The 26,542-nt window shown below is 42.3% G+C and overlaps 1 protein-coding gene across 1 annotated transcript in view; it reads right to left on the bottom strand.

Annotated features, from left to right (window-relative positions):
- LOC135546847 (titin-like) overlaps nucleotides 1-24,805 on the bottom strand; it is a 170,130-nt gene extending 145,325 nt beyond the window's left edge. Inside the window, 39 exon segments of the mRNA XM_064975419.1 lie at nucleotides 768-956; nucleotides 1,111-1,236; nucleotides 1,323-1,607; nucleotides 1,846-2,077; nucleotides 2,176-2,344; nucleotides 2,454-2,595; nucleotides 2,684-2,944; nucleotides 3,025-3,285; nucleotides 3,373-3,633; nucleotides 3,719-3,982; nucleotides 4,105-4,365; nucleotides 4,533-4,793; nucleotides 4,897-5,160; nucleotides 5,255-5,527; nucleotides 5,662-5,928; nucleotides 6,104-6,385; nucleotides 6,670-8,369; nucleotides 8,637-8,805; nucleotides 8,962-9,126; nucleotides 9,216-9,436; nucleotides 9,541-9,683; nucleotides 9,685-9,783; nucleotides 9,872-10,099; nucleotides 15,292-15,482; nucleotides 15,585-15,727; nucleotides 15,813-16,019; nucleotides 16,162-16,231; nucleotides 16,325-16,583; nucleotides 16,694-16,759; nucleotides 17,117-17,386; nucleotides 17,840-17,944; nucleotides 18,055-18,297; nucleotides 21,818-21,970; nucleotides 22,430-22,712; nucleotides 22,959-23,185; nucleotides 23,487-23,584; nucleotides 23,883-24,170; nucleotides 24,262-24,465; nucleotides 24,715-24,805. Coding sequence (XP_064831491.1) covers nucleotides 768-956; nucleotides 1,111-1,236; nucleotides 1,323-1,607; nucleotides 1,846-2,077; nucleotides 2,176-2,344; nucleotides 2,454-2,595; nucleotides 2,684-2,944; nucleotides 3,025-3,285; nucleotides 3,373-3,633; nucleotides 3,719-3,982; nucleotides 4,105-4,365; nucleotides 4,533-4,793; nucleotides 4,897-5,160; nucleotides 5,255-5,527; nucleotides 5,662-5,928; nucleotides 6,104-6,385; nucleotides 6,670-8,369; nucleotides 8,637-8,805; nucleotides 8,962-9,126; nucleotides 9,216-9,436; nucleotides 9,541-9,683; nucleotides 9,685-9,783; nucleotides 9,872-10,099; nucleotides 15,292-15,482; nucleotides 15,585-15,727; nucleotides 15,813-16,019; nucleotides 16,162-16,231; nucleotides 16,325-16,583; nucleotides 16,694-16,759; nucleotides 17,117-17,386; nucleotides 17,840-17,944; nucleotides 18,055-18,297; nucleotides 21,818-21,970; nucleotides 22,430-22,712; nucleotides 22,959-23,185; nucleotides 23,487-23,584; nucleotides 23,883-24,170; nucleotides 24,262-24,465; nucleotides 24,715-24,805 — 9,421 coding nt within the window.
- Between the last annotated feature and the right edge of the window lie 1,737 nt (nucleotides 24,806-26,542).

Genomic DNA, 26,542 nt, shown 5'->3' with positions numbered 1-26,542 from the left:
CGAAGTTCTGTTCTCTCCGTGTTTATTTTTTGTGGTACAGAGGTATGTCCCTTGGTCACCAAGCTGAACATTGAGTATGACAAGTAACAGCACACCTCCATTTTGGGTACGTTTCACCCTCTCTGTGTCTGTGAGGTTCCTTCCATTATGATCCCACACTATTTCAGTAAAGGGTTGCCCGTCGAACGAGCAGTTGAACTGAGCCATCTCACCACTTTTGACTTTGACGTCATTCATTTTCAAGAGCAACTTAGGGCTTCTAGGGATGCTCATTTCAGAATTCTCAACAGTGGTCACCTCAACCATCTTTACTGATGAAGATGACGTCCTCATTGTGGACATCTCAGACACAGTCTCATAGGTCTGTACACTGTGTGATCCACTGACATCCACTGACTGGTACCCTTCTGAATACATTTCCATTTTATGACTGATCATTGTTCCCCCAGTGCTTGACACACTTTGCCTAGCTACAGATTTCATATTTTGATCTGGGAGAATTAGAAGAGTGTAATTTGGTCAACAATCAACTGCTATCAAAATGAACCTATACTACGAGTAAAGAAAAGTTTAATAACTTTGAAAACAGATTATCCCCCAGGGCAATATGAAGATAAGGAGAAAGATCAATTGAATAATACAAGTACACGCATAGAGCAAAAATAAGTTCTAGGACAAATAGTATCTATTCTCAACCTTTAACAGTACAAAAGCACACTTAAATTGGACATACAGAACTAACTATGTTCATTAAGACTTTTACTCACCTTCAAGTGCCAGATATCCTGCGCAAGTGACCATTCCTGCCGAGTTTCTGGCAACACAGGTGTATTCCCCTTCATCCTCGGGGTACACTCTGGAAATCTCCAGCTGGCAGGTGTCATCGAACTGAGACATCCTGAAGGCATCGGACTGGCCGATCTCTTTCTTATGGACGTACCAAGATATCTTTAGATCTAGCAAGAGAAACGTTTGGTTAATGTCAATAGTATTAATAATGCAAGATTATTAATGCTGCTTTTTATGAATAATGCAATACTATTATTATTTTAATTGAACAGTTTAGAGAACAAAGTAAGAGATAGGCCTAGTAGAAGTCGAGATAGATACCTTCACCAGAGATTCTGCACTGGAACCTAGCAGCCTCTCCCTCATTGACTGAGGTGTTGTTCATTGGTGTTATGATCACAGGCTTGGAGAGTGGAGATCCAGTGTCAGGAGAAACGACTTCTGAAACTGAAATAAAATAAATCTTCTTTTTTCCCCTTTTTTCATTAAGAGGTTATTTCAGTACTTTATATGTGATTGTTTTTCCACTTTACCTTCCACATTGAGTGGTGCTGAGCTGGTGGCAAGCCCAACGTCATTCTTGGCCTCACAGTTGTACAAGGCTGCGTCCTCTGGGAACACTTCGATGAGAAGCAGAGTGTGCTCATTTCCTTCACGCAGGAACTTGCACTTGAAGCCAGGGGAGAGAGCCTGGGAGTTCTTGTACCATAACACCTGGGGCTGGGGGATGCCAGTCACTTCCACAGAAAATCTAGCAGGTTTGCCAGCCTCCACAGACAGGGCCTGCATGCCGCGAATTATCTGAGGTGGCTCAGGGACTAAATTATGGGAACAAACAAAGACATTTGATGAGAAGAAAGGAAGGAACACCAAGCTTAGGGAAAACTGGGTAGTTTTAATTTTTTTAAGAAGAAAACCCTCCATATGTTTTCCCTGTGATTTAGTTGTTTAAATACATCCTTGTAAAAACATATTTGAAATTTGCATTATTTGAAAATTGCATTATTATTTCAGTGTGACTTTTGTTATTGGGAGTTAAAAGAGAGCAAAACTTACTATTGACATGTAGAGTCACCACGACCCTGTTCTTGCCAGCGATGAAGGTGTACTCCCCTGCATCACTTCTATAGGTTTCAGAGATGGTCATGCGATGGACCTTTCTAATGGCAATGTAGTTGAGCCTATCGTCAAGGTTGAACTGCATCTCAGCACCGTTCCTCAGCCAACGACCTTCAACGTCGTCCTCACTGACTTCAAACTCAAACGACACTTTTTGTTTCTCAACAACCTGAAAATAAATAATACAAATGTTCATATTAACACTGATAATTTTGAACTATTCAGTTTTAAACTGTCTTCCTTCAATGTAATGTTGTCCGTATTCACCGTGAATTCTTTCTCCTCGGGTTCTGTGATGTGGATGTCACGCCCCTCCACGGTGAGATGAGCCTTTGACATGCTTGCACCAGCGACCACAGAGTACTCTGCAGCATCAGACAGGCGGACTGACTGGATCATTAGACGGTGCAAGAATTTCTCAGTGGAGACCTTGTATCTGTCAAGGCATTTTAGAAATAACTCTTAAGATACAGAGGAATCGTTCAAATGTAGCATTTCACAGGAATCTCACAGGAATAATATACAAATAAATGAATGAGACGTACCTTTCAGACATTTCCAGCTCCTGTCCATCCTTCATCCACGTCACCTGAGCATTAGGCTCAGAGATCTCACATTCAAATGTGGCCCTCTTCTTCTCTGTGATCTTGATATCTTTGATGTGCTTGGTGAATTCAATAACACGTGCTGTGAGAGAGCAAATACATTAATGAACAACAGAAAAATTACTTTCATGATTAATATTTAGAAAGGGTCTGGATGAAAAAAAACATACCATCAACATATAGGCTGGCTGTAGTTGCAGCAGAGCCAGCAGCAAACTTGTACTCTGCACCATCACCAAAATGAACATTTCGGATGGTGAGAGAGTGAGTTAGGTGTTTGGTGCGGCTCTGGCATCTGTCAGTGGAGCGAATCTCAACACCATTCTTCAGCCACTTGTAGGTGATGCCCTCATAGTTGACATTCACTTCAAATGTGATGGTGTCTTTCTCCTGTGCATTGAGGTCTTCCAGCATGGAGGTGATCAAAATGGCTAAGGAAAAAACAATGTCATTAGAGATGTGATACTATGTGATACAAATTATTTCAAGTACAGGTTAGTTGAAAACTTACGGCTAACTTTCAGAGTTGCAGAGACTCTGTCATTTCCACAGACAAAGGTGTATTCTGCAGAGTCTTCACTGCCAGTGTTCATGATCTTGAGCTGGTGAAGTTTGCCCTGCACCACAATCCTGAACTTGTCACTCATTTCTATCTCCACTCCATTCTTCAGCCAGGTGGATGGGACATTGAAATGTGACACTTCGCATTCAAAAGTGGCCACCTGGGTCTCTGGGACTTCAATGTTCTTGATGGGTTTTGTGACACGCAGAGCTGGAGAGAACGAACAATAATGAATATATTGAAAATACATTTGATGTGTGGGTTAAGTCATCTATTTGTTCACGTGTCAACACTTACATTCAACATATAAATGAGTGCTGCACTGCACATGTCCGACCATAGCAGTGTACTCTCCTGCCTTGTGGTCATCCACATTCTGGATGATCAGCTTGTGAGATTTTCTCTCAGACAGCATTTTGATGTTTTCACTTGGTTTAAGCTCAACGTTATTGAACATCCATTTGATAGGGATGTCATCATGAGACAGGCTCAGCTCAAAAGAGGCAGTGGCATCCAATAGTGATGTCACATCTTTAGGCTTCTTCGTTATAGTAATTGCTGAAAAAAAGATTGAGAGTCAAAACTTTCAAAATCTTAAGTAAACAAACATTTGCAATTTGTGACCATAAAAATATTAATTTACCCTCAACGTTCAGTCTGGCATTAGCAGATAGTTTTCCAAGTTTGAATCCATAAACTGATTCATCGTGTATGGTGCAGTTTTTGATCTTCAAGGTGTGGATCATGCCATCAACGGTGACTTCATATTTCTCACTAGACTGGATCTCCACACCATTCTTAATCCATTGTGAGCCCTTCACATTCTCATGGGTGAGCTCCAGAATGAATGCTGCTTCTTGTGTCTCAGTGACAGTTTGGTTCTTCAGGGTCTTCTTGACTTTCACAGCTATGAAATCAAACACAAACATGATATAACAGCAGTCATATAGTAATAATATAATAGTCATATATTAATGCTAACACCAGTTGAAAGTAAGTTAACATTTCTACTCAGGAGGTAACACCTACCTTCAACTCTCAGGTTGGCTGTTGTCTTGGAGTTTGCAATCTGGTAGGTGTATTCACCGATGTCCTGGGGTCTGGTGATGACAATAACAAGACGTCTGACAGCTCCATTTTTCTCACTCCTGATATTTTCACCAAAGTCACAAGGTTGTCCATCCTTCAGCCACTTGCCCTCAGCAGTTGGGTTGGCCACCTCACACTCAAATTCAGCTGTCTGAGACTCAGCCACAATGATGTCATGCAGCGGTCTGGATATAGCGCCACCTGGGAACACAAATACATTTGGATTTATTTCCTCCAATTGGGTAACTGCCCTAAAAAGTTTTTAGATTTGGTAGGTGAATGGTTGTTGTAATATCCAACTGAACTTTTACACCATTACGTGTATATGTTTACAGTGTAATGCACTTTTTTGACAAGAGTTATCTTACCTGACACAGTAAGCTTTGCGCTGGATGTCTGTTCACCAGCAGCGAATGTGTATTGCCCTTCTTCATCCTTCATGGCATTAATGACAGTCAGGCTGTAATTCTTGCCCTTGGCCTCAATCTTGTACTTGGAATCATTTTTCAGATGTTGTTTCTTGAAGGTCCAGATACCATCAATGCCAGGGTGGGACACCTCCACATTAAATGTGACGTGCTGTGTCTCTGTGCAAACTTGATCCTCCATTTGCTTCACAATTGAAATTTCTGTAAAAAAAAGTTAAGTATGTTTTAGTTGGATAATATCTGTAACTGACAAAAAGTATTGTATGAAGTTATGTTGCATTTAATCACTTGAGCAAAAGCTTACTTTGGACTATCAGTTTACAGCTAGAGTCAGCTTTGCCAACACATAGCTTGTAGGTTCCTTCATCAGAGGCGAAGGTCCTATTGAACACCAGACGCTGTTTGGATCCCTTTGGAACAATCTGGATTCTCTCGCTGGGTATCACAAGCTTGTCATTGTGGAACCACTTAATTGAGCTAATATCTGCAGCAGAGATTTTAGCCTCCATAACAGCCTTGGTGCCCTCAACTGATGTAATATCCTTGAGTGGGGCCAAGATGCTAATCGCTGTAATACACACAGAAAAAGACAACACGATAAGGCCTAGTAAATAAAGAAATACTCCAAATTAGTATGGACAGTATGAAATCAAATCACTTACTTTGAACAGTCAGCTTTGCAGTGGTGGAAATGTCCTGAGCAGGAACTACAAAGGAGTACATTCCTCCATCAAGCCTGCCTGTATCCTCTATGAGAAGTTTATGGATGAGCTTGTCAATAACAATGTGGATGCGATCTGAAGCTTCAATGACAACACCATTCTTCATCCAAGTGCCCTCAACATCCTCTTGAGAGAATCGCACCTCAAACTGGCTTATGTCACCCTCACAGATTGTCATATCAGAGAGGGGGTGCAACAGGGTCACAGGGCGCACTAAAGGAGAAGAGATTGAAGTAAGACTTGATTTCATGCAACTACACATGTTAATAGGTCATGAAAAAACTATCTGCAAGCTTATTTTTTTTGTCTTTCATCTAGATAGAAATCCTCATCCTTAGAAGACTCACGTTTCATTTTCAGGGAGGCACTAGTCTTGAATTCACCCGTGGTGAATGTATATTTCCCCTGGTCTTCTTTCTTTACATCTTTCACAGATAAACTGTGGCGTCCTCGGCGGGAGGAGATGGTATGCTTGCTGCTGGGAGTGAGCTCCTTGTTCTCAAAATGCCATACACCTTCGGCATCCTCTCGAGACACTTCACACTCAAACTCCCCAGAGTAGGTCTCAGGCACCTCAATGTTCTCCAGCCTCTTTACAATTGACAGTGGGGCACCTGTATAATGAGAGCACTGTTAGTATATCTATTCCAGAAAACAAAGAGTACATTTACTGATGAAAAAGGACAAGTTTCTCACCTGCTTTTTAGTCTAGGACTAGAATTAATCTGTATCTGAGAACCCAGTCATTAAAGTTCTACTTGTACACCAGTGGTAAGAAAAACGACCAACCTTCCACATTGAGTCTGGCAGTGGTCTTGATGTGGTCATCTTCAATAACAGCACAACTGTATTCTGCATCGTCCTTCATGTTGATGGTCAGTACAGAAAGGAAATGAACCTTTCTGTCTGAGTGCATCCTGTATTTGTCTCCAGAGAAAATCTCTGCGTTGTTCATCAGCCATTTGACTTTAACAAAAGGCTCATTGGTCTCACACTCAAAGGTCGCCATGGTGTCTTTCTCTTTCACGTTGGTTTCTTCTAGCTCTTGTGTGAAGGTGATGACTGTCTTTGCTAAAAGGATGAAGATGGTATAATGTATCAGGGATGCCGTGATTCATACAGAATATCAATTACACAGATTTAAATAAGGTTTGATATCTAGGTTTCAGATTGCAATAATTTAATAATTTCCACTGAATGATGATCAATGGCAGCTTTTTTTTTGCTTACAGCACCTGGTACTAACGAGGACCGGCCCTGAAACATTACTACTGTGCATCTTGTGTCACAACCTCAGACAATAGGCTACTAATGCTATGAACAATGTAGAAAAATTACTGAAATTATTACTTTACCTTGCACCAATAAGAATGCATGGCTTGAAGTCTCTCCAGCAATGTTCATGGCTTTGACCATGATGCTAGCAGAGTCTTCTGCTGTGACCTTTTTGATCACTAATTCACATACATTGTCTTCAGGCCAGAACGAGTAAATGCGATCTGTTTTCTCCAGCAGAATTCCATTCTTGAACCACTGGCACTCAGGGTCTGGTCTACCGGTAACTCTGACTCTGAAGTGAACTTCTTCCATCTGAGACACGGTCTGACTAGCAATGCGTTCAATGATTTTTGGAGCTTCCATGCTGGGAGAGAGCTTTACTCTCTCTGGTTTAATTGAGGGAACATGAACTTTGCGTTCCTCCTCTTTTTTCTTATCAGCCTCAGACAACATTTTCTGATGGTGAAGCAGTTCTTCCTTCCTCTTCCTAAGCATGTCCTCATAGGACTCATCCTTCTTACGAGACTTGAGCTCCACAGCAGTGATGGCTTCATAATAACCTTCCTCTGTCCTGCGCTTAAATTTGCCCTTCAACTCGTCTGTCTCCTCTGTGGCTTTTGAATGGATGACTCGTTCGGTCTTCTTTAGTTGCACTACCTCTTTGGTCTCTTTGATGGCAGTTGGTTTTTCAACCTTAACCACATCAAAGGAAACTCTGCCATGTTCAGCCATGGTGCTAGGCTCTGGGGCCTTATGCTCTGGTGCACGACGAAGAATAGATCTGAAGTCCTCTTTCTGTGTGATCTCCAGCTTCACCAGATGCTCAGCTGTGCCCTCAGGGTTCTCTGCTAAGACTTTGACATCTCCTGCATCGTATGACTTGATATCGATAATCTCAAGATAGTAAATGCCATCATAGCGAAGTCTCATTCTCTTGCTCTTGCGAATGAGCTGCCCATTGAGGTACCAGTTGACCTTAGGTGTAGGATAACCAGTTACTCTGCAACGGAACCTTGCAATTTCACCTTCCTGCACATTTGCATTCTCAGGAAGAAGGACAATTTCAGGCTTTGTCTTCTCAGCACCTTCATCTGCAGTGACTCCAGAAGGACCTCCTTCGTGAGCCATGCGCTCCATCTCATCAATTCTGTGTAGTCCCCTCCTGCCCTCAGGTAACTGAGTTTCCTCCACCATGCTCTTCTCCTCCTTTACAATCAGTGTAGCCGAGGTCTGATCGGCACCAAACGTGTTAGTGGCTCTGCAGGTGATGACACCACTGTCTCTGGCATAGGCAACTTCAAAGTCAAGACTACAGTAGCCAAATTCATTAACCATGCGCAATCTGTTAGCAGCTGCAAGGGGTTTGCCATCAAGTAACCACTCAACAACCATAGTGGGGTCACCAATAGGGGTCAGTCTGCATTCAAAGTGGACAGCACCAGAATGCTTCAGCCTGACGGAAGTCAGCTTCTTCTTGAACTGTGGTTTCTGCTGCTTGTCCTTGTCATATAGGTCAGCCTCCTCCCACTGCTCTTGGCCATAACGTAGATGCAGGGATTCCAACTCAGGAGCTGCAATTTCCTTGGCCTTGTATGTTCCCTTGGGAATAATGAGTCTCCTCTCTGGTGCAGGTTCAGCAGTTTCCACCTCAATGTTGACCCTGCAGCGAGTGGTATCTCTTCCAGCTTTGTTAATGGCTGTGGCTGTGTACCAAGCACTATCAGTGCCTACTGTTTGGGGGATCTGGAATTTGGCCTCTCCTTTGGTGCCTTCAATCCTGAAATATATACATTTGTATTACATTTGAGTCATTTAGCAGACACTCTTATCCAGAGCAAATAGGATGAAGTGCCTTGCTCAAGGGCAAATCAACCGCTTTTTCACCTAGTCGGCTCAGGGATTCGAAGCAGTGACCTTTTGGTTTCTGGCCAAATGCTCTTAACTGCTAGGCTACTGTAATGTATCTGAATAGACTCAGATTATTCAACATGTGAGGACAACATACTAACTGTATTTTAACTCATGATATGGACAAGACACTCACTTGATATTTGGGTGCTTCATTGGGGAGACGATGTCACTGTTTTTCAGCCAAACAATATCAGGCAGGGGGTTTCCGATGGCTTTGACAGCCAACTCAACCAGAGTGCCTTGCTTAACACTGATGTTCTTCAGCTTTTCAATAAACTGGGGTCTGATCAAGTTTTCTTTGGCTGTAAATGTAACAAAGATCAAGCACATATAAATGAATGGAATAAAAATAAATAACAAATAAACAATAGATTAATGTCCTGAAATATTCACTGGAGCACAAATCAAAATGTTTCCCTTTTTCCTGAGTCTGTCACATATTTCAAATGGAGCATTACCGTCAACTGTAAGTGTCATGGAGACAGAGGTCCTTCCAGCTCTGTTCTGAGCGACCACGGTCCACTCTCCAGAGTCATGAGGCATGGCTGGAACCACAATCAGTGACGTAGTTCCATCTTCCTTCACCACTATCTTGTGGGTGTAATCATTGACAACTTGTTGTCCTGAAAATAACAAAGAAGGGAATAATAGTTTTAATATTTTTTAAATAAAACATATCCTAGACGATGTATCATGTTTTCACATCACTTACCATTGTGGAACCAGAAAGTGTCAGGCATGGGTCTACCAACTACTTTCAGGTCAAATCTGGCAGTCTGCCCTTCAGCACACTTGAATGACTGTGGCTTCAAGACAAACACAGGCTTGTATAGTCTTTCCAGCTGACTCTCATCAGTGTCATCAAGTCTGCGAGCAGGAGAGCGTCCGGGAGAACGACCGGGAGAGCGGCTTGTAGAGCGTGGGGATGTGGACCTGAGAAATGAACACAGAAATGAAAAGTTCTTATGATGGCTTTATGATTAGGCTATTAAGCAGCTACATCACTTACATGTGGGATTCATAGCATAAGATCTCACCTCATTCTCTGCATTGCCGGTGACTCAGGCATCTGTGGAGCTTCTGCTCCTGCAGTGGGCACCACGTACAGTTTCCCAGAGCTTACAGAGTTGCCCTTCATGTTGCTGGCTAATGCTGTGTAAACACCTTCATCCTCTGGCAAGCACCACAGGAAGACGCAGGCTGGCTCTACCATCCTGAAGACTCTCCATCTGGTAACGGCCACCATGATGGATACGCTTGCCATCTTTGTACCACACAATCTTTTGAGAGACAAGAAATTATGGATAAATGTTTCATCTCAACATTTATATGAAGTACAAAATATAAAAATACATGTTTTCTGACTACCTTGGGCAATGGAGTTCCTGCCATTTTGCAGTGGAAAGTGACCCCCATTCCTTCCATGATTCTGTAGTTTTTAACTGGAGTGGCAAAGGCTGACTGTACAGCCTCACGGTCTGCACAAGTCACCATCTCTTCCCGATCCTCAGTCACAATCTGTTGGTATGTAATCTGCATGATGCGGACCTCAATCTCGTGGATGATCCTCTCCTCAACGACAGTAATCTTGAGTTCCTGTAAACAATTGTTTTAAAAGTAAAGCTATTGAGTGAATTATAGGATTTCCATTGTAGTGTAAAAAGACCACAAAAACAAAAATATGTCAAATAACATCTGATGTAGGGTTTAGTGTGAGGTTGATGTAGGGTTTAGTGTGAGGTTGATGTAGGGTTTAGTGTGAGGTTGATGTAGGATTTAGTGTGAGGTTGATGTAGTGTTTAGTGTGAGGTTGATGTAGTGTTTAGTGTGAGGTTGATGTAGGGTTAGTGTGAGGTTGATGTAGTGTTTAGTGTGAGGTTGATGTAGTGTTTAGTGTGAAGTTGATGTAGTGTTTAGTGTGAGGTTGATGTAGTGTGAGGTTGATGTAGTGTTTAGTGTGAGGTTGATGTAGTGTTTAGTGTGAGGTTGATGTAGTGTTTAGTGTGAGGTTGATGTGGTGTTTAGTGTGAGGTTGATGTGGTGTTTAGTGTGAGGTTGATGTAGTGTTTAGTGTGAGGTTGATGTGGTGTTTAGTGTGAAGTTGATGTAGTGTTTAGTGTGAGGTTGATGTAGTGTTTAGTGTGAGGTTGATGTAGTGTTTAGTGTGAGGTTGATGTAGTGTTTAGTGTGAGGTTGATGTGGTGTTTAGTGTGAGGTTGATGTAGTGTTTAGTGTCAGGATGATGTAGTGTTTAGTGTGAGGTTGATGTGGTGTTTAGTGTGAGGTTGATGTGGTGTTTAGTGTGAGGTTGATGTAGTGTTTAATGTGAGGTTGATGTGGTTTTAGTGTGAGATTGATGTAGTGTTTAGTGTGAGGTTGATGTAGTGTTTAGTGTGAGGTTGATGTAGTGTTTAGTGTGAGGTTGATGTAGTGTTTAGTGTGAGGTTGATGTGGTGTTTAGTGTGAGGTTGATGTGGTGTTTAGTGTGAGGTTGATGTAGTGTTTAGTGTGAGGTTGATGTGGTGTTTAGTGTGAGATTGATGTAGTGTTTAGTGTGAGGTTGATGTAGTGTTTAGTGTGAGGTTGATGTAGTGTTTAGTGTCAGGATGATGTAGTGTTTAGTGTGAGGTTGATGTAGTGTTTAGTGTGAGGTTGATGTAGTGTTTAGTGTGAGGTTGATGTAGTGTTTAGTGTGATGTTGATGTAGTGTTTAGTGTGAGGTTGATGTAGGGTTTAGTGTGAGGTTGATGTAGGGTTTAGTGTGAGGTTGATGTAGTGTTTAGTGTGAGGTTGATGTAGTGTTTAGGTTGAGGTTGATGTAGTGTTTAGTGTGAGGTTGATGTGGTGTTTAGTGTGAGGTTGATGTAGTGTTTAGTGTGAGGTTGATGTGGTGTTTAGTGTGAGGTTGATGTAGGGTTTAGTGTGAGGTTGTTTTAGTGTTTAGTGTGAGGTTGATGTAGTGTTTAGTGTGAGGTTGATGTAGTGTTTAGGTTGAGGTTGATGTAGTGTTTAGTGTGAGGTTGATGTGGTGTTTAGTGTGAGGTTGATGTAGTGTTTAGTGTGAGGTTGATGTGGTGTTTAGTGTGAGATTGATGTAGTGTTTAGTGTGAGGTTGATGTAGTGTTTAGTGTGAGGTTGTTTTAGTGTTTAGTGTGAGGTTGATGTAGTGTTTAGTGTGAGGTTGATGTAGTGTTTAGGTTGAGGTTGATGTAGTGTTTAGTGTGAGGTTGATGTAGTGTTTAGTGTGAGGTTGATGTGGTGTTTAGTGTGAGATTGATGTAGTGTTTAGTGTGAGGTTGATGTAGTGTTTAGTTTGAGGTTGATGTAGTGTTTAGTGTGAGGTTGATGTGGTGTTTACTGTGAGGTTGATGTAGTGTTTAGTGTGAGGTTGATGTAGTGTTTAGTGTGAGGATGATGTAGTGTTTAGTGTGAGGTTGATGTAGTGTTTAGTGTGAGGTTGATGTAGTGTTTAGTTTGAGGTTGATGTAGTGTTTAGTGTGATGTTGATGTAGTGTTTAGTGTGAGGTTGATGTAGGGTTTAGTGTGAGGTTGATGTAGGGTTTAGTGTGAGGTTGATGTAGTGTTTAGTGTGAGGTTGATGTAGTGTTTAGTGTGAGGTTGATGTAGGGTTTAGTGTGAGGTTGATGTAGTGTTTAGTGTGAGGTTGATGTAGGGTTTAGTGTGAGCTTGATGTAGTGTTTAGTGTGAAGTTGATGTAGTGTTTAGTGTGAGGTTGATGTAGTGTTTAGGTTGAGGTTGATGTAGTGTTTAGTGTCAGGATGATGTAGTGTTTATTGTGAGGTTGATGTAGTGTTTAGTGTGAGGTTGATGTAGTGTTTAGTGTGAGGTTGATGTAGTGTTTAGTGTCAGGATGATGTAGTGTTTAGTGTGAAGTTGATGTAGTGTTTAGTGTGAGGTTGATGTAGTGTTTAGTGTGAGGTTGATGTAGTGTTTAGTGTGAGGTTGATGTGGTGTTTAGTGTGAGGTTGATGTAGTGTTTAGTGTGAGGTTGATGTGGTGTTTAGTGTGAGGTTGATGTAGTGTTTAGTGTGAGGTTGATGTGGTGTTTAGTGTGAGGTTGTTGGAGTGTTTAGTGTGACGTTGATGTTGTGTTTAGTGTGAGGTTGATGTGGTGTTTAGTGTGAGGTTGATGTGGTGTTTAGTGTGAGGTTGATGTAGTGTTTAGTGTGAAGTTGATGTGGTGTTTAGTGTGAGGTTGATGTAGTGTTTAGTGTGAGGTTGATGTGGTGTGTAGTGTGAGGTTGATGTAGTGTTTAGTGTGAGGTTGATGTAGTGTTTAGTGTGAGGTTGATGTAGTGTTTAGTGTGAGGTTGTTGTAGTGTTTAGTGTGACGTTGATGTAGTGTTTAGTGTGAGGTTGATGTGGTGTTTAGTGTGAGGTTGATGTGGTGTTTAGTGTGAAGTTGATGTAGTGTTTAGTGTGAAGTTGATGTGGTGTTTAGTGTGAGGTTGATGTAGTGTTTAGTGTGAAGTTGATGTAGTGTTTAGTGTGAGGTTGATGTGGTGTTTAGTGTGAGGTTGATGTAGTGTTTAGTATGAGGTTGATGTGGTGTTTAGTGTGAGGTTGATGTAGTGTTTAGTGTGAGGTTGATGTGGTGTGTAGTGTGAGGTTGATGTAGTGTTTAGTGTGAGGTTGATGTAGTGTTTAGTGTGAGGTTGATGTAGTGTTTAGTGTGAGGTTGTTGTAGTGTTTAGTGTGACGTTGATGTAGTGTTTAGTGTGAGGTTGATGTGGTGTTTAGTGTTTGATGTGTGGTTAGTGTGAGGTTGATGTAGTGTTTAGTGTGAGGTTGATGTGGTGTGTAGTGTGAGGTTGATGTAGTGTTTAGTGTGAGGTTGATGTAGTGTTTAGTGTGAGGTTGATGTAGTGTTTAGTGTGAGGTTGTTGTAGTGTTTAGTGTGACGTTGATGTAGTGTTTAGTGTGAGGTTGATGTGGTGTTTAGTGTGAGGTTGATGTGGTGTTTAGTGTGAAGTTGATGTAGTGTTTAGTGTGAAGTTGATGTGGTGTTTAGTGTGAGGTTGATGTAGTGTTTAGTGTGAAGTTGATGTAGTGTTTAGTGTGAGGTTGATGTTGTGTTTAGTGTGAGGTTGATGTAGTGTTTAGTGTGAGGTTGATGTGGTGTTTAGTGTGAGGTTGATGTAGTGTTTAGTGTGAGGTTGATGTGGTGTAGTGTGAGGTTGATGTAGTGTTTAGTGTGAGGTTGATGTAGTGTTTAGTGTGAGGTTGATGTAGTGTTTAGTGTGAGGTTGTTGTAGTGTTTAGTGTGACGTTGATGTAGTGTTTAGTGTGAGGTTGTTGTAGTGTTTAGTGTGACGTTGATGTAGTGTTTAGTGTGAGGTTGATGTGGTGTTTAGTGTGAGGTTGATGTGGTGTTTAGTGTGAAGTTGATGTAGTGTTTAGTGTGAAGTTGATGTGGTGTTTAGTGTGAGGTTGATGTAGTGTTTAGTGTGAAGTTGATGTAGTGTTTAGTGTGAGGTTGATGTGGTGTTTAGTGTGAGGTTGATGTAGTGTTTAGTGTGAGGTTGATGTGGTGTTTAGTGTGAGGTTGATGTAGTGTTTAGTGTGAGGTTGATGTGGTGTGTAGTGTGAGGTTGATGTAGTGTTTAGTGTGAGGTTGATGTAGTGTTTAGTGTGAGGTTGATGTAGTGTTTAGTGTGAGGTTGTTGTAGTGTTTAGTGTGACGTTGATGTAGTGTTTAGTGTGAGGTTGATGTGGTGTTTAGTGTGAGGTTGATGTGGTGTTTAGTGTGAGGTTGATGTAGTGTTTAGTGTGAAGTTGATGTAGTGTTTAGTGTGAGGTTGATGTAGTGTTTAGTGTGAGGTTGATATAGTGTTTAGTGTGAAGTTGATGTAGTGTTTAGTGTGAGGTTGATGTAGTGTTTAGTGTGAAGTTGATGTAGTGTTTAGTGTGAGGTTGATGTTGATGTTTTGTTTAGTGTGAGGTTGATGTAGTGTTTAGTGTGAAGTTGATGTAGTGTTTAGTGTGAAGTTCATGTCGTGTTTAGTGTGAGGTTGATGTAGTTTTTAGTGTGAGGTTGATGTAGTGTTTAGTGTGAAGTTGATGTAGTGTTTAGTGTGAAGTTGATGTAGTGTTTAGTGTGAGGTTGATGTAGTGTTTAGCGTGAAGTTGATGTAGTGTTTAGTGTGAGGTTGATGTAGTGTTTAGTGTGAAGTTGATGTAGTGTTTAGTGTGAAGTTGATGTAGTGTTTAGTGTGAGGTTGATGTGGTGTTTAGTGTGAAGTTGATGTGGTGTTTAGTGTGAGGTTGATGTGGTGTTTAGTGTGAGGTTGATGTCGTGTTTAGTGTGAAGTTGATGTAGTGTTTAGTGTGAGGTTGATGTGGTGTTTAGTGTGAGGTTGATGTCGGGTTTAGTGTGAAGTTGATGTAGTTTTTAGTGTGAGGTTGATGTTGTGTTTAGTGTGAGGTTGATGTAGTGTTTAGTGTGAAGTTGATGTAGTGTTTAGTGTGAGGTTGATGTCGTGTTTAGTGTGAAGTTGATGTAGTGTTTAGTGTGAAGTGTATGTTGTGTTTAGTGTGAGGTTGATGTCGTGTTTAGTGTGAAGTTGATGTAGTGTTTAGTGTGAAGTTGGTGCGGTTTTTTTGTGAGGTTGATGTAGTGTTTAGTGTGAGGTTGATGTAGTGTTTGGTGTGAAGTTGATGTAGTGTTTAGTGTGAGGTTGATGTCGTGTTTAGTGTGAAGTTGATGTAGTGTTTAGTGTGAAGTTGATGTAGTGTTTAGTGTGAGGTGCCTCAGCTGATCACTATACCTGTTCGGAGATGAAGGTGCGTGTCGCTTGGGCCTGCTGAGCCATTCTGTTTTGCATGTACATCCTCTGTTCTGCCTCATAGCCACTAACAGCAACAGTTGGTACTTCTGCCACTCTAGACTCCTGCACCATTGTAGTCACTTCAGTCTTATATGTCACTTCATGTTTCTTCATGTATTCTTCATATTCCTCTGTAATGAGGGACATACCAACTTTAATAGGAAATACCAATTTAGTGTAAGGCTATAACTCAACCATGCAAATATTTTATAATAAAAATTCACCCGACTGACCTTCCTCCAGCAGACTGGCTGAGGCAGACTCTTCTCCAAGAGGGTTCTTGACAAAGATGGAGTACTCTCCAGCATCATCAGCAAACGTCATGGAGATCTCCAATTTACACACTCCACTCTCCTTATTGTAGTGCACTTTATATCTAATGGATGAAAATCTAATGTAAGCACAATAAAAAAAATAAAAAAATCTAAATTCAATATTGTGATTGACTAGGAATGTGTCACCTGTATCCAGTAGTAAGGGGCACTCCAGTCTTCTTCCAGATAATGTTGGGCTTGTGGCTGCCTCCGATCTGGCACTCAAAGACAACTCTTCCGCCCTCCACCAACTTCTGCACAGTTGGCTTCTTGACAAAGAAGGGAGCTGCTTCCACAGTCTCTGCAACAGCGCTCACCTCCGACATGGTCTCCTCCTTGGCTCCAATGCTAATCCTAAAAGGAAGGTTTAATAATTTAACTATCTAATATCTTGAGCAAGAAATTGTCTACAGTCTTAAGCGAGAAACTGTCAATTTGTATGCTTTCAATGCAAACTCAGAAATAATGTTAATAGTTCATGCTGTTTTCTACTCACTGATGCTCTGCAGAAGTTTCAACATATTCAGACACAGTAGTGTCCTCTCTGCTCTCAATCTCCTCTGACACTGCAATATAAAGTCAGGTATAATCAAAGTCAGGTTTAATCATTCCAATAAGGTATAGGTAGACATACATAACATTGTCTTTATGCTCTTTACCTTTGACAAGCAGGTAGCAGGATGTACTGATGGTTCCAGCCTCGCTAGTAGCAGTGCAAGTGAAGCGACCGCTGTCTTCTGCGAAGGCCTCGCGGATGACCAGACGGGCACATTTACTCTCATAAGTGATCTGGAAGTCAATGGAGCTCTCAATTCTGTAGTCCTCTCTGAACCACATGATGCCAGGGGCAGGGTGACCAGTGATCTGACATTCCAGAGTCACAGATTCACCCTCAGTCACAGTCACGTTGTTCAAGCCCTGAAAACAACACACACATGATCAGTAAAATGCTAATCTATAGGTAAAAGTAATGAAAAAAATATTTATTTTTTTAAAGAATGAAAAATGAAAAATATTAAAATACTTACAGCCACAAGAGTAGGTGGCACAGTTGGCTCCTCCATTGCTGATGGAACAACTGCTGTTTCAACAACCTAGGGAATAGACACATCTCTGTTAATGTCATACTATTTCTAGCAACGTGTGTGTGTGTGTGTGTGTGTGTGTGTGTGTGTGTGTGTGTGTGTGTGTGTGTGTGTGTGTGTGTGTGTGTGTGTGTGTGTGTGTGTGTGTGTGTGTGTGTGTGTGTGCGTGCATTTTTTTCAGTGGACAAAAATGTACTTGGACGACAAAAGACAAATGGACTGGTTTAGTTAGAGGGTGTCGTAGGAGGGGAGGTATACGAGGCTGATGTTAAGATTAGTAGCAACTAAGGAGAACTGTTAAGACACTGGAAAGGAGAGGTTCTAACACATGGGGACTAGTATCTGAAAAACACCTGGGTTACAAACCTGTTGTTCCCAGTCCTCATAAATTTGCTCCATGCCCCCTGAAAACGAAGTGCCTATCTGTTTCTGCTGTGACTGAGTGTCGAAATGTGTCTGATATCTGTCTGCGATATCTTTAAACGGAGGCGGGGTCGGCTCTGGCGTCACTCTTGTCGCCACCACAATCTTATGAGATGGAGGTTTCACTGGCTTGATGATCTTTTGAGCAGCATGTGAAGAGGTAGAGGATAACTCTTTCTGCAGTGTGGCAATAGCAGAACCTGCTATCGAAACCTGATCAACCCAAGGAGAATACCATTATCATCACGAATCAGAACAAAGCATTATGAACGTCTTGGGTTTGTTTTGTTTAGCCACAAGATGGGAAATCTAAGTTAGTTTGATTAAAGCCTACATGAATGGAGGGGTTTTAAATAAAGTGTAAAACTACAGTATGTTAGAGGATTATTCAAATGAATATTACATTATTAGTATAATTATTGATTAATGGTAATAGGACGGGAGTGATTAAGACCAAAATCAAATATATCATTATTGTTTAGATTACATTTTGTATTAAGTTCTCATCTGAATGATTGCTACAAAGATAGAAAGTTGCATCTCAGGCAAGCAGGAACCACGTTTACATATGTATTAATATCTACCCCTATATAAGATAGACAATTATTAATTTATTTTTTTGTTTCTGTTATGTTGCACTGCTTGCCTGATTTGACCTATGCTTACCTCATAGCTATGGTCAGGTTTAGGAACCATAACTTTTGAAACTGTGAAATGTGGAATTGGGGATGGTGCAAGGCCAGTATCCACTTGAGTGGTAGTTCTTTGCATCTAAAATAACCAATGGAGTTGAGATTGAGTGATTACAACCCCAAAAATATAACAAATGACTCATTTTTAAATGTTCTTCTTCTATTGTCTACTTAAAAGTCACATCTAACCTGGGAGACATGAATACTCTGTTCAGGAGCAAGTGTTTGAATTGTTGTTTGCATTTGCCCAGCCTCAGTCCTCGTTGAGAATTGTTGCTCAGTGGTAGACAGCATTGACTGCTGTTTTAAATCAGATTCATAAGTTTCCTCTCCAGCATGACCCTTCTCTCCATGCATTGGCTTCCGAACACGTGCTTGGTCAACAGCAGCAACAACTGTAGCCTTTGCCTCCGCTTTTTTCCCACCCTCAACCTTTGAGACAACAAGCAGTGAATGTCATCGAGCACATAGATCATACACATCATCCATGGCAGTAGTAACAACAAAAATGACATAACATAACAAAACATAACATACAAATGAATGTAACAAAACATCTACAAAGAACATTTTGTGTAATTGAACATATCATTGCATCATACTGTGCATTCACAGCAATATTATGAAGTGGGTTAGTCACATAATGATGAGGACTATAAAGAAAAAGGGATGTGACAAAATAAATGGGGAAAGTGAGAGAGTAAAATGGAAGAAATATTTCTATTTATGTTATTTATATATATATATATATATATATATATTGTATGTATTTAGTATTTTCTTGTTTATACCTGTGTTTTGTTTAGTTAGACATGTTTGATGTAGAGATGTAAGTTGTTGATAATTTTGTGTAATGAATAAAAACAAAGGCGGAAATGGGGAGTGATCACTGGTGTGTCATCATCACACCTCAGCTACCTGCTCCTCAGTAGTCACCATCACACCTCAGCTACCTGCTCCTCAGTAGTCACCATCACACCTCAGCTACCTGCTCCTCAGTAGTCACCATCACACCTCAGCTATCTGCTCCTCAGTAGTCACCATCACACCTCAGCTACGTGCTCCTCAGTAGTCATCATCACACCTCAGCTACCTGCTCCCCATTAGTCACCATCACACCTCAGCTATCATCATCACACCTCAGCTACCTGCTCCTCAGTAGTTACCATCACACCTCAGCTACTTGCTCCTCAGTAGTCATCATCACACCTCAGCTACCTGCTCCTCAATAGCACCATCACACCTCAGCTACCTGCTCCTCAGTAGTCACCATCACACCTCAGCTACCTGCTCCTCAGTAGTCACCATCACACCTCAGCTACCTGCTCCTCAGTAGTCGCCATCACACCTCAGCTACCTGCTCCTCAGTAGTCACCATCACACCTCAGCTACCTGCTCCTCAGTAGTCACCATCACACCTCAGCTACCTGCTCCTCAGTAGTCACCATCACACCTCAGCTACCTGCTCCTCAGTAGTCACCATCACACCTCAGCTACCTGCTCCTCAGTAGTCACCATCACACCTCAGCTACCTGCTCCTCAGTAGTCACCATCACACCTCAGCTCACACCTGCTCCTCAGTAGTCATCATCACACCTCAGCTACCTGCTCCTCAGTAGTCATCATCACACCTCAGCTACCTGCTCCTCAGTAGTCACCATCACACCTCAACTACTTGCTCCTCAGCAGTCACCATCACACCTCAGCTACCTGCTCCTCAGTAGTCACCATCACACCTCAGCTACCTGCTCCTCAGTAGTCATCATCACACCTCAGCTACCTGCTCCTCAGTAGTCACCATCACACCTCAGCTACCTGCTCCTCAGTAGTCACCATCACACCTCAGCTACTTGCTCCTCAGTAGTCACATCACACCTCAACTACCTGCTCCTCAGTAGTCACCATCACACCTCAGCTACCTGCTCCTCAGTAGTCATCATCACACTTCAGCTACCTGCTCCTCAGTAGTCACCATCACACCTCAGCTACCTGCCCCTCAGTAGTCACCATCACACCTCAGCTACCTGCCCCTCAGTAGTCACCATCACACCTCAGCTACGTGCTCCTCAGTAGTCACCATCACACCTCAGCTACCTGCTCCTCAGTAGTCACCATCACACCTCAGCTACCTGCTCCTCAGTAGTCACCATCACACCTCAGCTACCTGCTCCTCAGTAGTCACCATCACACCTCAGCTACCTGCCCTCAGTAGTCACCATCACACCTCAGCTACCTGCTCCTCAGTAGTCACCATCACACCTCAGCTACCTGCTCCTCAGTAGTCACCATCACACCTCAGCTACCTGCTCCTCAGTAGTCACCATCACACCTCAGCTACCTGGTCCTCAGTAGTCACCATCACACCTCAGCTACCTGCTCCCCAGTAGTCACCATCACACCTCAGCTACCTGCTCCTCAGTAGTCGCCATCACACCTCAGCTACCTGCTCCTCAGTAGTCACCATCACACCTCAGCTACCTGCTCCTCAGTAGTCACCATCACACCTCAGCTACCTGCTCCTCAGTAGTCACCATCACACCTCAGCTACCTGCTCCTCAGTAGTCACCATCACACCTCAGCTACCTGCTCCTCAGTAGTCACCATCACACCTCAACTACTTGCTCCTCAGCAGTCACCATCACACCTCAGCTACCTGCTCCTCAGTAGTCACCATCACACCTCAGCTACCTGCTCCTCAGTAGTCATCATCACACCTCAGCTACCTGCTCCTCAGTAGTCACCATCACACCTCAGCTACCTGCTCCTCAGTAGTCACCATCACACCTCAGCTACTTGCTCCTCAGTAGTCACCATCACACCTCAGCTACCTGCTCCTCAGTAGTCACCATCACACCTCAGCTACCTGCTCCTCAGTAGTCATCATCACACTTCAGCTACCTGCTCCTCAGTAGTCACCATCACACCTCAGCTACCTGCCCCCAGTAGTCACCATCAGTAGTCACCATCACACCTCAGCTACCTGCCCCTCAGTAGTCACCATCACACCTCAGCTACGTGCCCCTCAGTAGTCACCATCACACCTCAGCTACCTGCTCCTCAGTAGTCACCATCACACCTCAGCTACGTGCTCCTCAGTAGTCACCATCACACCTCAGCTATCTGCCCCTCAGTAGTCACCATCACACCTCAGCTACGTGCTCCTCAGTAGTCACCATCACACCTCAGCTACGTGCTCCTCAGTAGTCACATCACACCTCAGCTACCTGCCCCTCATTAGTCACCATCACACCTCAGCTACCTGCTCCTCAGTAGTCACCATCACACCTCAGCTACCTGCTCCTCAGTAGTCACCATCACACCTCAGCTACATGCTCCTCAGTAGTCACCATCACACCTCAGCTACCTGGTCCTCAGTAGTCACCATCACACCTCAGCTACCTGCTCCCCATTAGTCACCATCACACCTCAGCTATCATCATCACACCTCAGCTACCTGCTCCTCAGTAGTCACCATCACACCTCAGCTATCATCTATCATCATCACACCTCAGCTACCTGTTGCCAAACAGCAATGAAAGGTTGTTGAAACGGTTTGTTTCTTCGTCAGCATTCATATTACGTGGGGGAAATGTGCATATCTGGGATGGATATGGACGAGGAGTTGTGCAAGGACAGAAGGTAGAAAATTGCAAAGAGTTGCAATTTTTTTTATGCAGCATTAGATTGATGGGGAAAGTCAGTAGGGACAGTCAAAATATGAAGGGGAAACTTTGACTAGGTGGATATCAGAGGAGGCTGGAGCTTTAGGAGGACAGGCTTATTGTAATGGCTGGAATGGAATGGATGGAACGGTATCAAACACATTAATCATATGGAAACCACATGTTTGACTGTTCCACTCCAGCATTACAACGAGTCTGTACTGCTGTACCTCCTTCCACCAGCCTCCTCTGGTGGATATGGAGGGGAGAGGGTTTTATTTCTAAACTACCTGCTCCTGTATTTGTGCAATAAACACAGCAGCAGAGTGTGTCTGTGTGCAGGATCTGTCTACAGACTGGGAGTTGCAGCTACGTGCCTGGTCCACCGCTGCTACCACGGTAACTACAGCAATCACTTTATCATCCGTATCATGATGCTGGCGCTTCCATTTGTTAGTGTGATGAGGAAGCAATCCAATGCATGAACATCATTTAAGAACATTGAACAAGGAAAACGTATCACATATATGACTATCAGTAATATCTGTGTAGTAATTTGCTCCTATTGAAACCTCCTGTTATGGATCACGGTAATAACATTGAACAAGGAAAACATCACACTGATGACAAAAAGTCAACATATCCGTGTAGTTATTTGCTCATTGAAACATTCTGTTGTGTGTAACCATTCAACTTGCCATATTCACATCTATTGAGGCTCTTTTCTCCCCCCATGCACATTTTGTTTCTTGCCCTGGCCCTAGCCCACACAAATAATTTGATTCAATTAATCAACTAATCATCAAGCTGGAGGGGCAGGAGGGAGTTTGGAAACCCTGCAGTAGACCACTAGATGGATCCACTCCCACAGAGTGGAGCAGCCCAGATGGTGATCTCCTTACCTCTCTCACAGCGACACCAGATACAGCGGCACCAGTCGTTTTCAATCCATAAGAGCCCTCCCAGTGCTGCTCCATGTGAGCATGGGTGGCAGAAGACTGGACATGACTGGCACTAGAGGCAGCGGTCATGCTGTAGCTGGACTCCGCCACAAATCCCTCTCCCTGCTTCCATGGTGGAGGCACATCTGGACTATGGGATACTTGTTTGCGTGTGGTCAGTGGGGATTTGACTGGTCTGATTGGTGACACAGACAGTCTTGAGGCAGAAGTGGGAGAAGCAGACCTGAAAATGGAAAACAGGCACACAGAAGTTATTTCAGAATAGACACAAATGTAAGAGTTTGAAGTCTACTACAATAGCAATGTGAGTCGGTTTCCCAGACCTAGACTAAGCCTAGTCCAGGACAACAAAGATCTTTGAACGGAGAATCCCCATCGAGCATGCTTTTTGTAAATCAGTAGTAGACTTAATCTGAGTCCAGGAAAACAGCCCTGTGTTTTCCAATAGGATGAAGATCAAATGTCATACCTGACAGGGGCCGGAGTGGGCGCCTTGACATGTCTCACAGGTGATGGTGACTGATGACGTCCCCCTGCAACCCTGGCTGCAAGAGAAGGTGGTGTTGGGGACTTGGAGGTTGAGGTTGGCTTTGGAGGCACACGTGGTGGGGTCTTGTGTGCCAATGTCTGGGTCACTACACCACCTTCAACGCGCATTTCCATCATAGAGCTGGACTGGAAATGTGACTCCACTCTCTGAAATGAAAGAGAAGAACATCAGTTGGAGTAAGCAAGGTTTCATATCTTTTATAGCATTTTCTATTGTTAAAGGTATACTTCCCAGTGAGCAACACTGGTTGAAAAGATGTAATTTCAATGACGAAACTGATTGAAATTACGTCTTTTCAATGGAGAAACTGATTGAAATTATGTCTTTTCAATGGCGAAACTGATTGAAATGATGTCTTTTCAATGGAGAATGTAGTTTTTCTCACTGGGTTGAATTTTAATTTAAGCTTATATATGACTTTGGACTAAGACGACAGTAGAATCTTACTCTGGTCTCTCTGGTCTGGCGGGTCTGAGAAGACGCCATCTGAGAAGATGTTGACATAATAGTCTTTGTCTTCTTAGCAGGGACTGCTACCTCTTCACCTGGACATTGGAAAATAATTATGTCGAATTAACATATATAGTTGACATATGTATATATATATATATATATATATATATATATGAGCATTTAATCTATTGATACAGCATGGATTCAAAATACAGAAATACTAAATTACATTAGTTTACATGTTTTATTAAATGTTTTTTACTATTGTATTTTAGTTCTAACCATAAATACCAATATGAGTAAGCTTTGGCTCATTCTCTGCTCATCTATCCACATGATTCCTGTTTCCCATCATTAATGATTCAAGGAAAAGGAGTAATGTAGTCTTACCTTGAACCAGTAGTTCAGCAGTGGAGGTAGCCCGTCCACTGCTGTTTGAAGCATTTACAGAGTAAGTTCCAGAATCCTCTGGGAAGGCTTCGGCAATCAACAAACTGTAAAGGTCTCCTTCTTGAACAATCTGAAAGTCAGCAGAGCTCTGTATCTCAGCTCCCTCTCTGTAGAACTTTACCACAGGTGTAGGGATTCCTGCAACACGAACATCCAGTCTCACTTGGCTTCCTTGTCTCACGGTCATACTCTGAAGTCTCTGAATAAAGTTGGGTGGTGCGGTCTCCACTGTAAGAGAACGTTTGTGTTAGTTAGAGTCACACAATAACTGAACCACCAATTAAAACAGGTCTCAGGTAAAATAAATACAAGGTGTCACCTGTAACAAGAAGTTCAGCGGTGCTAGTGGCTTGTCCAGCACCATTGGTGGCTCTCACAGAAAATCTTCCACTGTGCGCGGCTGTCACAGCAGGGATCATCAGAACAGCGCGGCCATCGCTGAACGAGATCTGTGCGCCGGGCAGAGCGGCAGCGGAAAGAACCTGGCCATCACGGAACCAGCTCACCTCGGGAACTGGATTACCTGCAGGTAAAGTTTGTCAATTGTTTTATTAATGATACTGTTGACAAATGTTAATATGTATTCATCTAGAATATCTGACGTGTGTTAAGATTCATGTTGCTTGCTTGAATCAATTAACAATTGACTCAGATTATCAATTGGTAGCTAAAGTTCTAGAAACAAGGTCGGTGGATAGATCAACATGTGTGATGTGAATAGAATTGCAGACATCTGGAACTTCGTGACAAGAACAAAAAAAAGATGTCTTACCACTAACTTGCGCCTCGAACGTTGCGGCACTACCCTCTAGTGCCACAACGCTCTGCAGCGGCTGTGTAAATGTTGGCGCCTGTGTTGACATTGTGGACGGCACCCTGGAAGAAAGACACAACATGAAATCACAGACTTAAACTACTAATTCAAAATAGCCTACATCCAATAGGACTACATGTTTATTTATATCATTTAGGCTATTTAACAGGGACATATCATATATTTATATTATTAGGCCGACACAATAATCAACAATTTAGACAATACTGAGGTGTATTCGTGCCCGATTTAGCTAAACAGCACATTTTCATCTGCAGTCTATACTTTGGCCTCACAACAATACCCATTTGATATCTAGCTGAGTGAAATGGTTTTACTTAATACAGTATATGAAGGGTCCAAAACAATATGAGAGCAGCGCAACAGGATATTTTTAGCAGCAGAGAAATGAGGCTGAGGGACTTGTCAGAAATGCTCCCTCCACCTGGCCCAAAGCAGCGTGTCTGTCTGTCAGTTCCGGAAATCAGAGGCTCCATGGGGTCTGCGTGTTAAGGCCAAACCTGGCCAAACCCTGGCCAAACCCTGGCCAAACCCTGGCCAAACCCTGGCCAAACCCTGGGACACAGTACCTAGTGTCAGCCCAAAGACAAAACAATAATAACTGGAGGCTGACAATCAGCAGAACTCAATGGCAGTTAACATGTGGCCTACAATGCTTAGGCCTACAGGCAATTTACAGTGCCACTCTAAATGTAAAAATCTATGTAATTACACAACAGAAATGGACTAGAGAAATGTATGCCTACTTTTTGCGTTGATTATTAAATTAAGATACCAAACAATTGGAAGTTAACCTATATTATAGAGCTCTCACTAACACAAGTCTGCAATCCATGAAGTCTTATGTTTCACTAGAATGTTTCAAATAGATCATAAAAAGTTCAGAATTGCAATGGGCAGGTTCAGAAATGCATTACCATGCATGTAACCATATGAGCAAGATTGGACCTAAATAGCTAGGCTTATTTCATGACATTCACAGGCACCAGTCCTACATTCTAGAAGAATCAGGCCTGGGTTTACATTACAAGTACCACGTTTCTGCCTACATTATACAATTTACAAGATATCAATATCCAACTTAACCAATTAGACCAAAGTTCAGTTGTCACGTTCATTTTCTCATTATAATAACAAAATACTATTATTTGTCGGGAATCTAGTGACCTAAACCTCCCTATGCAGGCCTATGTTGTTTGACAATAAATTAGGATGTAACCATGTTATTCTACAATAGCACAGAGAACATAGGCTACATTTTATAACATTTAAACCAATTTACTTCACCATAGTCACAATTCACAAAACGTTTAGTAAATGCAGTCTGTGTGTTACTCAAGTTAAAATCTGCCCTGGCTCAACAATTTTCTCCATCAGCTCTTATTCAGAAGCAGTCAGATATCCAATATGGAAATGTAATATTCCTCTTTAGAAACCGTCTCTGAGACACCTGTGTAAGCCTACTTCCATGCAACAGTGAAATGTCAACATCAATATACTAATAAATTATCCCAATTGAATGTCAATGGATAGGCTATTATCAGCCTGGGATTAAAACATACTGGGGAAAAATGTCTATTTTATGTCAAGCAAATTACAAAGGCCAGGTACACACAAATGTCCATTAATCTGACGCATTTCTGATCATGACATTGCATCCGTATACTACATCAACAAAATGAATCAAAAATTCCAACAGAATATCTCTTTAAACATCAAATTGAGGGCAATGTATTTCTTCTATCACAGGCAGCCCTTCTGTAAA

Source organism: Oncorhynchus masou, chromosome 10, assembly GCF_036934945.1.
Source record: "Oncorhynchus masou masou isolate Uvic2021 chromosome 10, UVic_Omas_1.1, whole genome shotgun sequence".
In the NCBI taxonomy this organism is placed as follows: Eukaryota; Metazoa; Chordata; class Actinopteri; order Salmoniformes; family Salmonidae; genus Oncorhynchus; species Oncorhynchus masou.
The sequence above is the reverse complement of the archived record's forward strand: the minus strand, read 5'-3'. Positions and strand labels throughout refer to the sequence as shown.